General features: G+C 35.3%; 1 protein-coding gene across 3 annotated transcripts in view; it reads left to right on the top strand.

The window, feature by feature from the left end:
* Positions 1-12,805, top strand: part of UPF2 (UPF2 regulator of nonsense mediated mRNA decay) — a 69,521-nt gene that overhangs the window by 31,607 nt on the left and 25,109 nt on the right. For all 3 annotated transcript variants that reach the window (XM_076352684.1, XM_076352774.1, XM_076352597.1), the window contains 6 exons: positions 360-473; positions 1,676-1,792; positions 7,626-7,811; positions 8,347-8,550; positions 9,171-9,446; positions 11,276-11,459. In XM_076352684.1, the coding sequence (XP_076208799.1) occupies positions 360-473; positions 1,676-1,792; positions 7,626-7,811; positions 8,347-8,550; positions 9,171-9,446; positions 11,276-11,459 (1,081 nt within the window). The remainder of the gene's footprint in view (positions 1-359; positions 474-1,675; positions 1,793-7,625; positions 7,812-8,346; positions 8,551-9,170; positions 9,447-11,275; positions 11,460-12,805) is intronic.

Here is a 12,805-nt window from a genome sequence, read left to right as displayed (position 1 = left end):
CATATAGAGACTACTTACTGATTCTAAAAATACAGAATCTAGAACTCTTCACCACTACTTCACCATAGCAAAACAGGGGTGGCCAGGTTGATGTGTGTCTGTAACTGTAGGTATTTAGAGGACTTAGATTTTTTTTGGGGGGGGCAAGGGGGTGGGGAAAGAAATTCGAAAGCTTCTGAAGAAACAAGGTTGTAGAGAGACTTCTAGGAAACCCGGTGATAGGCAAAGGTAGAGCATAAGGAACCAAACAATATTAGACACTTTGGAATTCCCAAGCTTATTAAGCACATTTGGGTCAAAGTAATTTATAAGAGGTAGGTATTTTTGAGGGCCTAAAATGAAATGCCCTTTTTTTTTAGGTAAGAAAAAAGGACCAGATCAACATTGAAACAAAGAATAAAACTGTGAGATTTATTGGTGAGCTTACCAAGTTCAAGATGTTCTCCAAAAATGATACGCTGCACTGTTTAAAGGTTAGTGTTGTGATAGTCCTGTACTACTGTATATGCTGATAATGTATCCCCATCCTATTCCCCTTCGTATACCTATTGCTGATGTTATCCATTAATTCATTGCATATGAAGTTTTGCACCCTGATGTTTGTTGTTACTGTGTATGAGGAGACTTCCATAGCTGTTCTAGAAGTTAGAATGTTTTAATTTTTCTGATGGTAGGAATATATTAAAATAAACTTCCACCTTTGGACATAACCAAATTGCTAATAATTTTCTTTGTAAAGTGATGGTAGACATTGCTACTTACTCATCTGCTATATCTTGCAAAACTGCAAGTGAGCTTTCCTTTGCATTATGTTGATTTCATTTAATGTTTTTACAGAGAAAATAACAGTAAGGGGGAGGAGTTAGAGGCAGAAAGCTTTTCAGTGATGCGAGGAGAGGCTTCTATGCCATCTTAGCCGGTGCTTTTTTTTGTTGAGGAACAAAATAAATCTTTGTAAAGCATTAATCTCTGGCCATATCATCTCAATTTGCATGCTGATAAACATTCAAACTTATCTTTGATGTCAAGTCCCAAATTAAAAATGCATTTTAAAAATAAAAGCGCCTTTTAGAAAAGGTGGTTGAAGACTCACACGGGTTAAGATTACTTCCTCTAGCAATAGTTTCTATTCATTGACTCATTAGGTATTGAAGCTGAATTCTTAAAATATTATACTCGCTCATCATTTTTCCCCTCTCATTTATAAAATATTGTAAAATGCAAAGCTCTATTAATTTTTAGTTCTTGCTTAACTTAAACAATACCATTAAATTTGATGTGCTTTGGGGTTATTGTGTCCCTATGCAAGATTATTTGGTGGTTTTCCAGTCTAGCAGCAGGAATTTTAAAGCAGAAATAACAGAGTTGGAAGGCATATGGGAGAGATTATAGTGTTTGTTTTAATATTGTAGTCTTTTTATGCTAGGCTTAGAAGCATCCTGGGTTTAGGTTTCTGGAGCCTTAATTTGGGGTCTAGACTGTTCTTATAATACTTCTTTAATGAGATGAATATTTTGAAGTTGTTCACATCTGATCAGTGAAGTCAATTTGCATTTTTTTTTCTTAAAGAGTATGGAACACCACAATAGTGTAAAGTCTAGTAGATATAACTTACTGTTTCCTGCAGTTGAAAAAGATGTTTAACGTGCTGTGTTTTTATATCAATATATACCAGATGCTTCTGTCAGACTTTTCTCATCACCATATTGAAATGGCATGTACTCTGCTGGAAACCTGTGGAAGATTTCTCTTCAGATCACCAGAATCTCACTTAAGAACCAGTGTTCTTTTGGTAAGGCAAAACTCGTCGTCTTATGGGGGAGGGTGTCATGCACTGAATTAAACCAATTACTTCTTTTATTTTCTGGCTTTGTGATGTAGTCTGACCATAATGATGATTGTGACTGATATCTTAATTGTCAGTTACGATGTTCAAGCACTAGTAAGTGAAAACTTTCATTAAGTTTTATCTTGAGTGCTCAGGGAGGATAAAGTTCTTAATTCTTGGATAAAAACAGAGACAAGTATGGGAGGACAATGAATCATTTTTCCTGAAATCTTGCCTCCTTGTTGTGGAATAGGGTTGAGATGGCCTGGTGTTAATATGTTCAAGTCCTGGGCTGCTTTGGCACTCTCAGCCTTTGTTGTAGTCCTATGGACTTGTATCATCTTGTTATTTATAGCCTGTCCAGTGTTGTCTCAGCTCTGAGATTGCACCTCCTGTGCGAGCAGCTTTCTGAAAGTATTCTGGAGAACTCCAGTTGACCTATAAATCTGTTCATGACTTAAAAGAAAATGTAAATAAAGAATTAAATTTCTGAAGCAAAAAGCTATTGCTTTTGGACTACAAATAATTCTGAGAGAGGGCAAAAATAGAGGATGAGGTTGAAAGAATGTAGTAGCTGTACCTGAACACACCTGAGATACTATTTGAGGGGAAAAATGGTAGTGAATGGAGCTGGAGATAAGGTATTTCAACTGGAGGTGAAGGTGATTGTGAAAGAGGTGGTTTCTGTGCCCTGCGTAATGAACTGGGGTTCTAAATTTGAAGAGAAAGTTTATGAAGAGACTAGAGGAAGGGGTTTTAGAAATAGAGATTGGTAATTAAGGTAAGAGTAGAGGTGGTATCCATGTCTAGATAAGTACTGGCAAAGATTTAAAAATAACAAGGATTAGCTTTGGGTCTTTTTTAGTGTATGAATTTGAGCCCTGAATAATATGTTTAATGGCTTGAGAGACAATCCTAAAACTCTGTGTCCAAGGCAAGAGACTGAGACAAACACGGTTGACGAAGTCTTTCAAAGATAGATACTAGCAACAGGAAATTGCATTAAATTAAAAGCAGCTTAAGCAGATACAGACCAACTAATAGACCATGTTCTTGTATTAGAAGTCTGACTAGATGTTTTAATGTTCCCTTCAAATCTGTGCACTGCAGGAAGAATATAGACATGTGTATCTGCAGTAAAGAAAGTAGTCTCTGCATTTGGGGGAGAAAGTGGACTTAATCTGCCCTTCTGGAAGGGAGCGGTTTAAGTGTTTGGAATCTCTTTCTAGAGACACAGCTCTTGAACTGTGAAATATCACTGTCTCCGCTGTATTTATCCCCTTTCTTATCAAAGCACAGGCTTACACTTGAAGGGTCTTTCTCTTGAATCTATAGCCTCCCTTCTCATGCTGTAGGGTTAATGGAGAAGCAGTTGTTGCATACTTGGGTATATTGTCGTACAATTTCTTTTCCACAAAATGCTGTTTCTTCCTGAACCTCTTTGAATGTCATAGCATTTGTTGCGGTGGTGTAGTCACAAGAGGAAAGAGATGGACAAATTAACTGCAAGTTCTTGGCTCATGCTTTTTGTTGCGGTGTACTTTGTATCTTGAAAGGTTTTAATCTCTCAATTTTTCTAAAGGTTTGCCAGCTGATGTGTTTTATTGTTAAATATGTTCCTTTCCATAATCAAGTATTTTTCCCCTGAAAACACTGTTCTGTTATCTTTAAAAGATACTTTACTCATTGCTACCATTTTTTGTAGTTAATAAAAATTTTAGAAGTCAGGAAAAATTAAATACCTTTACCAGAGCTGCTTTTCGTAACTGTCTGCTTTTAGTCTTATGCACTGCAAAAATGCTGATTGTTAGCTGTATTGCTGAAATCTGCTGGATGAATGCTAAACATGACTTAACTGTGAAGTGTAAGACAAACCACAAACACTGTTTCAATAACTGAGTCTTAAAGCCTCACAAGGTTTTGGATAAGTGTCTTGTCTTATGTATTGAGGAACAGGAGAAGATAGTAGGCAAATAAGTTTGGAATATCTATTGATTCAGATATGAAATAGGCTAAATAGATTTATAGTCTGCAACCATCTTAATAGTTGCATCTTCTAATGTTGCCCTATAGAAACTATAGAGATTAATTTTGACTTAAATACTATTAGACAAATTGGATCATAGTCTTATGGTACCAGTTAGTGTGAACTGTAGAAAAGATTACTCCTAAAGCAAGCTAATTAGGATCTTGCGGTAAAAATCTAAGTAAATGTAAAGCTGATCTTATCAATGACTCTTATGGGTAGAATTAAGGGCTGTTGACCTTCCAAATAATTATTGGTCTTAATCTTTTCTGCTGATGATATATTATGTAATAAGATGCCAAACAGGCTGTATGTCTCCTATTAAAGACAATATTGCTTTGTCTTGGTGTGGAAGAAGGTCATAGTTAAGAATGGATTTTAAAAGTAATTAAGGGAAAATTAATTATTAAGTAGTAAAGCGTTCTATAAGAGTGCCGCAAACTTAGCAGCACTAAGTGACTTATTCTAGGGAAACACTTAATGATCACATTCTGGTTTTGTAGAACTACTGTCACGCTTTGCAAATTATTTAAAGATTCTTCTTTTATCAGGGCAATGTTTATTTCTGTTAACCATTCTTCTTGGCACGTCTTTCAAATTCAATGCCCTTCATGTAATTTAAAATATTACTGTAAAACTAACTTGGCTTTAGGATTGGTCTGTTGATAAACGGATTATTTGAACTGGATTATTCGAATTGGTGCTTTGGAAGGAAGATCAGCATTATCTTGATCTATGTTTCTGTAATGTAATCATGTTAAAATGTCAAATTCTTGTGTTATGCTGTTGCGGTCTTGTTAAAAGAATATTTGAAGTTCTGGTATTAAAAGCCTTCTGATGCATTTTTAATCCTTTAACTTAGACAATTGTGTCAAATTGTCTTTTTAAGCTTTAGGGCAAGATTACTTGTATTTATAAACATATAGAACTTAAGCTACATGGTGACTCATTTCTCGGGGTGACTCCTTTTATAGGTGGAGTTGAAACTGGGATAACATTGTTTGTACAGACAGGCTGTGACAAAGTAATTGTAGTTAGAATGAGACTGTCTTAATTTACTATAACAATAGTGTGCTTCCAAGAAACGTAAAATTTTGGTTTTGAACTGTTGGAACAAGTAGTAAAGGGAAGGAGGAGCTGAACAGTTTCAGCATCTTATTACAATCTGATAATTTAAATGTCAGTCATGCTGAAATGCTGTTCTGAATTGGGCTTTCCTGCTGCTTAGGTTTTACTTGGGGATCTCTCCCCCCCCTGCTTTGCAAAAATTCTATTTCTTGCAATGCAAATTGGTGTTACCAGGTTTGGGGGGAGCAGGAGCAAGACTACTAACCAGGGGAGCACCTCCTCTCACCAGATTTTCTTTTGAAATGCGTCTGCAATATATGCTATGTGCAGAGAGGTTTTGTTATTTGCCAAGAGAAAAAAAAAACAAAAACAAACAAAAAACCTTTTACTGTTTTAACTTGGACATTTTAATGTTGTTTGTGATCTCTCTTTATCAAAGGAAAAACAAACGTAATCTTCAAATATAATGCTTTACTTTTGTAGTTCTTCATTTTAGCCTAGTAAACTGAAGACCCAAAGTAGTTAATTAGCTGAAAGCAATTTAGACTGCAGGTCTTGCTTTTTTCTTCTGAGATGTGTCAAGGTTTTTGTTATTGTAGGCAGTGTATTGTTATGGTTTCTCTTTCCTACCTGTCCATCTGACTTGATGCCTTAAATGAAAAAGGATTGAAACACACACAGTTGCTTAAAATGGTGATGACTTTTAATAGACATTAAGATGAATACTATCCACTTAAAGTTAGAATACATACTTGGGATTGCTCAAAAAAATGATAAATTACAGTGATTTTGAGACTTGGGGTAATGCATATTGTCTCTTCTGTGAAGAAACATTTTAATTTAATTTTAATTATAACCTATTATTTACAGTGTAATGTGCAACTTCTCATAACAGGAAAATATACAAATTATGTCGTTTTAGGGTTTTTTAAATTTTATTTGCAAGCCCTTCTGCCATTTTCTCTGTTATGCTTTACTTTGCCCCAGTTCATTTTCAGTTTATAGTAAAACATGATAAATGTCATTAAGGCAGCAAAGATGTGTTTTCTCCTGATGCATCTAGAAAAGGTGAAAAATTTACAAAGGTAACGTTAACATCTATGACACGGTAAGGTTTTGGAACTTTCTACTGTAAGTGGTTTTTCCCCACATAAAACAATTTATGTACTCAGTTGTTAAAAGGGCTGTGCATCTGTTAAGCACCTGTAGGTAAACTTGCTACTACTTGACAGAAATTTCCCATTTGGAAAGGAACAGTCTCAGTTAGGGAATCAAGCGGGAGGCCATTTGTGTCATGGAAAAGGTTAAAAATGGAATGCCTTAGGGTTGGTGTTAGTGAGACCTTCCTGGCAATAGATGCAGGCAATCTAGGAGAAAAATTGTTATTTGTTGGGTTACTATGTTACACAAAACTACTCTTCCTCATTGAATTAGCAGCTGAAACTCAAGGTTAAGGAGCTGTTTGAGTACATTTACATTTCAGTTGAACTGAACCGCTGCCTTGTAAAAGAAACTTTAAATTATTCAAGTTTAGTGGAAAGTCCACCAGCATGAAAAATTGCACTTCATCACCAATGATCAAAGAAGGTTTAAACTCTTTTCATTAGTTTACTGGACTGCATGAATGTATATGCTAACGTCTGTGTGTGGTGATAAAACAGTACTTACACCTTAGTTTTGTTTATCTGTTTGATGCTGTAAATTACTGTGTAGCCAACCTCTATTAAATAAAGTCTAAACCAATGCAGTTTCTTTTCCTGTTGAACCACCTTAGAGTGATTTAGCATATATGGGATCATATGATGTACATAAAAATTTAATGCAACTTACAGAATTACACATATATACATATGAATACACATATGCATATAAAATTATTTTATGATGGAATTAAGCTCATCCTTAACTGTACATCTTTAACTGTAAAAATCAGCAGCTTAGAACTGCTACTCTAGTTCTTGTACAGAATTTTTAGATACAAGAAATTTTTAAAACCCACAAAATCAATCTTAAAGTACATATCCAAAATGAAGTATGGAGAAAAGATTGTATTCAGTGAGGAAAATGAGGACAATCCTGACAATTAAGCACAGTGATTAGTGTTGATGTAGTGACCTTTAACTTGTCTGATTTTTCCTGAAATACTACTTTATGGTAGGTACTGTTTTTCTTGCAGTCTATTCTGCTTGGGTAAACAGCAACAATCGAGCATGTAATAAGGAAAATGCCATTGCCTAAACCATGGAGAATTCATGTGAAACCATCAATATAAACTCTGGACTTGCATACTGATGTAAAAAGTAGAATGCCACTCTTACGATTCACTGCTTGTGTCAAGACATCAGTATTTCAGCTACTTTAGTTAAATAAAATCATGTTTTGAACAGAGTGGCTAATAATCTTATTAACCATTTATCTAAACAGTAACACTTAGATTTCAAGTTAAACTTTTAAATACTTTTCTGAAACCTTTTTCACCACAGGTGGACCATTATAAAAATAGGGATTGTAAAGAAAAATGACCTTGGAAATAGCAACACAGAACCATATATATGCTTTGTCCTTTCTTCTCTCTACCCAAGCTTTAACTTACTTTTCTGCAACCTTTCATGTTTCCTTTATCCCAAACATAACTGTAAAAGCCTTTGGCTTGAAAATGTAGTATGTCAACATCTTTAACTCATCTCTTGCATTTATTTCCAGGAACAAATGATGAGAAAAAAACAAGCAATGCATCTTGATGCACGCTATGTTACAATGGTAGAAAATGCCTATTACTACTGTAATCCTCCTCCAGCTGAAAAAACTGTGAAGAAAAAACGTCCTCCTTTGCAGGAATATATTCGTAAGCTTCTTTACAAGGATCTCTCCAAGGTCACCACAGAGAAAGTAAATCCTTTTGAAATCTTTAATACAGATTTTACTGGAAGTGATGTAGTACTAACTTCTGAAGGGTTTGGGGAGGGTTATAATTTTTTTAATTGCAAGGAAGAGGGATCATTTTCGTATCCCTGATTGTTAAGATAGTTTCATTTCTTTTATTGTAATGCATAGAAGCTCCAGTTGTGGACCTGCATTTTCCACAGCATTAAGTGCTGAACAAATAGAGAATGAAATGAGAATCTTTGTGCTAAGTATCTTGTGTTCAGAGTAAGAGACAAAAGACTACAGTTGAATACAGGCTGTAAGAGCAAGGAAATTATGGAACAGATTTGGACATCTTGATTAGTAGCTAGAGGACAGCAGCTGGGTTACATACATAAAGTTTTCCGTAGCTACTGCAGATCTGGAGGATGCTTGAAAAAGAGAATGAGGTTGCTTGCAGGTGCTTACAGGGATTTCATCCCAACTGTGAGAGACAGGATGACAGTATCTTGATATTTTGCCTGCTAAAATGTTACGCTTGTCTTAAAATTTGGTTTAGGTCCTGAGACAGATGCGCAAGCTGCCTTGGCAGGATACAGAAGTAAAAGACTATGTTATATGCTGTATGATCAACATCTGGAATGTGAAATATAACAGTATTCACTGTGTAGCCAACCTCTTAGCAGGATTGGTCCTTTACCAGGAAGATGTCGGAATTCATGTTGTGGATGGAGTGCTAGAGGATATTCGACTAGGAATGGAGGTAAACAACCAACGTTCTTATTAAGCTATACTCATCTACTAATGTTGAAAGGAAAACAGTAAAATAATCTTGCTTAAAGAGAGGAATCCTTGGATTCTGGATTTTTGTCTGATGACTTTTCTACCTCAGTTGTTTGCTTGATGTAGGTTTATTTAAATTGAAAAAACAACACCCCCCCAAAAACCCAACAAACTGCGAAGATTACTAGGACAGTTGTCTTGCCCTCCTTATCATAGTAAGGGCATACAATTTATTCTTTCACAGTGTAGTCAGATTCATGCAACTTGAAGTAACTTTGGAGACTAGTTCATATTTTGATAGATGTTTGTAATTACAAGAATTCTGTGGGCAATGAAAAATCATCATAGTTTTAAGATAGAGTGCATGCTAAATGTATTTGAACTTTATACAATAACTACTAGTTGACCAGCTTTCATAACTACTTTTTAATGTTTAATTTTGTGTAATGTATGTAGCCATAAATAACCATCTTTTATTATAACAAATTCTATCAATTTTTTTATACTTTTTTCTTAAAAAAAAAAACCAAACAAACCTTTTACAAATACTCTGTTGTGTCTGCATGATAAAGTGAATTTTTTGTTCTTTTTTTGATAAAGGTTAACCAGCCAAAGTTTAACCAACGGCGGATCAGCAGTGCCAAGTTTTTGGGGGAGCTTTACAATTATCGAATGGTGGAATCGGCTGTAATATTTCGAACTCTGTATTCTTTCACATCATTTGGTGTGAACCCTGATGGTAGTCCTAGTCCACTGGACCCTCCAGAGCACCTTTTCAGAATCAGACTAGTTTGTACGATCCTTGATACCTGTGGGCAGTATTTTGACAGAGGATCCAGCAAACGAAAACTTGATTGCTTCCTTGTATATTTTCAGGTATTCCAAACTAAATTTTATATAGTTCTGTAGATTTTTTTTTAAACAAGCTAATGTAAGTCAGTTTGTTACATGTTTCTCTCACTGTTCTCTAGCACTATAATTTTAGGATCCTGTCTGTCTGATAGCAGTTTTATTTTAAAGTGACATGTATGGTTAGTTATATGTAAATGTTACTGGTCCAACAAACTTCCAGAACACTGGGGTAGCAGTTGATTCACTGAAGGGTTTAGGTTGCCCCCTTCAGGGGGTCTCAGCAAGTGGAAAAATGGGCTGACGGAAACCTTGTGAATTCCAGCAAAGGATAAGTTTCAAGTCTTCCAGCTGGGATGGAATAGCTCCATGCAACAATACAGCCTGGCACTGACTACCTAGAAATCAGCTTTGCAGGAATAGAGCTGGGACTCCTGGACTGTATAAACATGACATTAAGTTCTGCACTGTTAGGGGGATGAAGACCAACCAGTGTACTATATTGTGTTGGCAAGAATGTAGCCAGCAGCTTGAGGAAACTGATTTTTTTTATTTTTCCTTTTTTTCTTTTTTCCTTTCCCTTCTGCTTGGCACTTGTGAGGCCACATCTGGAGCACTGTTTCCAGTTCAGGGCTCCCTGGTAGATGAGAGGAGGGGACATCAGCAAACTGAGCTGAGCCCAGTGGAGGGTCACCAAAATCATCAGGAGGCTTTCAGTTCTCGCATTGTGGGTTTGCTCAGCTTGGAGATGAGAATGCTAATTAGGTGGTTGTCCTCAGCTAATAGTGTTTGTAGAGAAGGAGGAGTCAGACACTTCTCAGGCAAGCAGGGTGAAAGGATGAGAAGTAATGGTCACAAGTTGCAGCAAGGAAAGTTCTGACTCAATAGATGTAAGGGGGGATAAGATTTCATAACGGGTGTGTTTGAACACAGGAATGGGTTCCTCTGAGCAAATGTGGAATTCCAGTCCGTGGAGTTCATGCTAAAACTCTTTGGACTTAATTTCTCTTTCTTTCTGCTTCTCTCTCTTAATATCCTTGTTTTAGTATAATTTAAAATTAAGGTGATAACTACTTATTTCATACTTTCAGGATGCATATCCTTCATCTGCATCTGAGATGTAAAATGATTTTTTTAAAATATGGTATGGTCCTACTTTTAAACCCAAAATAAACTTGTCAGTGAAGAACTCACCATATTTTTGTTACACCTTACAATTTCAACAAGGGTTCCTTTTGACCATGTCACCTTTTAAATAAACATTCTGTTACTCAGACTTCATTTTCAGATGCAATTTTTGCAACACCTTTGTTCTCAGATTCTACTGTTAGGTTCACTTAAGATCAGCATTTATTTTTTACAATTTTATTGTAAGGGTTATGTGCTAATTTGTTATAAAGCAAACTGGATAAATCACTTCATGCTAGCTGCAGTCTTAAAACTTTTTGTGATGTTTCCCCCCTTCTCCCCATAATATGCCTTTGGAGGAATTAATTTTCTTGAAAATATATGGAGGAAGGAATTGAAAGCTGGCTGATTATTAAGTGCTCATCTCTCATAGGAAAGAATCTACCCTTAGAAGGCACTTTCTTTTCAGTGCTTTTTTGCTCAGTCTTCGTACTTCTAACAGTTGTTATGATAAAAGCATATTCTTAATGTTTGTGATAGCCATTGTTATCAAACAATGTTTAGTGATATCAAAATATCTAATAGTTATATGAAATAAGAGAGTAGTGGTGTGAAATCTTTTGCATTTTTCTACTGTACAAACATGGCTAGGCATTACAAACTTCGTAAGTTAAATAGTTTATAAATGCCAGTGTGCATATAATTTATTTGAATATTTTGCATTCTAGCGGTATGTTTGGTGGAAAAAAAGTCTGGATGTTTGGACAAAAGACCACCCATTTCCTATAGACATAGACTATATGATCAGTGATACACTGGAACTGCTGAGACCAAAGATAAAGCTCTGCAATTCTCTGGAAGAAGCTATCAGACAGGTGCAAGACTTGGAACGAGAATTCTTAATAAAATTAGGTAAGAAAATGTGCAAGGGAAATAATGTCTTTTTGACAATTCCTGTATTTCTTAAAATTATCTTTTGTATGATGATGACAGGTAGCTATTGTTATTCTCATGATACGATCTTTTTATTCTCATAATAGAAATATTTTTGTAATTTCTTTGCATTTTTCTGATCACCATAGAGATCATATAGAATCTCCATAACTCTAAAGTGATTGAATGCTTAAAAAAAAAAATTCAATATGAACACTGTTAATATAGTAGTATTTGGAGAGGGGGAGTGTGTGTATGTGTGTATACATAAAAAAATAAGTATATGGAGTAGTATGGTGCAAATGATGAGGAAGAAACTATGAATTTCATCAGAAAAATTTAGGAAGCACACTCTACTACAAAAAGCAAGGAGTATCTGCACGCTCAATTACTGCAGCCTGTTGGTGAGCACTGATGGAAACCAGCTTGGTCATTTTGGTAGATTGCTTGCAACTCTGTTCTTTCCCCAGTTCTGGATTTGAATAGAGCTGCTGTGTCAAACTAAGCATTAGTGTAAGACTACAATAAAAGAGAGAACATGTTTTACTTTTGAAACGCTGTCAGGCACTTTGAGCCTTACACTTCCTTTGGAATAATTTTGAATGGGCTTTACATTTCAGTAGAGGTAAGAGGATGATTTCTTTGTAATGAATTAAAGCTTTGGTTGGATTATTAGATGCATTTTAAGAAGAAAAAACCCTGTCAGTGAGGTGGTGTGCTAGCTTGTAGTTCTGCTAAGACTTCAGTGATGTATATTTGTAATTCTTGCTGTGTTAAAAATCAGTTAATTTCAGGAGAAAAAAGTTGGGCTTGCAGCGCAGCTCAGTTGACAAAATACTGGTTATTGTGTATCTAAAACTACTATCATCATACTAACCTTTAAACCTTTTGTACATATCGGTTCTTACTAATTATTGGATACTACTGTGCTCATTTCTCATTAAATGGAGTTGTTTTCTAATCTTCCATTTTTATTTGAAGACAAGCTTGGTCATGAAAAGCTTTTATAGGTAAATTTTACACTTTATAAGTGTTAATTATAGCCTTAATAGCACTTCATCTAGTTAGACAGGTTCAGTTTTTAAGAATAATCCTTTAATCCAGTGGGATGAGTATGTGTAATTGCCAGGTGAAACGTTGCAACTTCTGTTTTAGGAGGAATTTGTATTTTTAATATGCTGTTCGTTTAATTGACATGCCTTTAAAATTACCTATGTAGCAACTGAAATACAGGTAAAAATTTCCTTGTGGTATGATCTAAATTACTAGCTTTTATGCCCTCAAAATGATAACCAAGAAGTAATTTACCACTAGTTACATAAACT

This window comes from Aptenodytes patagonicus, chromosome 1 (assembly GCF_965638725.1).
Source record: "Aptenodytes patagonicus chromosome 1, bAptPat1.pri.cur, whole genome shotgun sequence".
Classification (NCBI taxonomy): Eukaryota; Metazoa; Chordata; class Aves; order Sphenisciformes; family Spheniscidae; genus Aptenodytes; species Aptenodytes patagonicus.
This window is presented reverse-complemented; position numbering and strand designations above follow the sequence as displayed.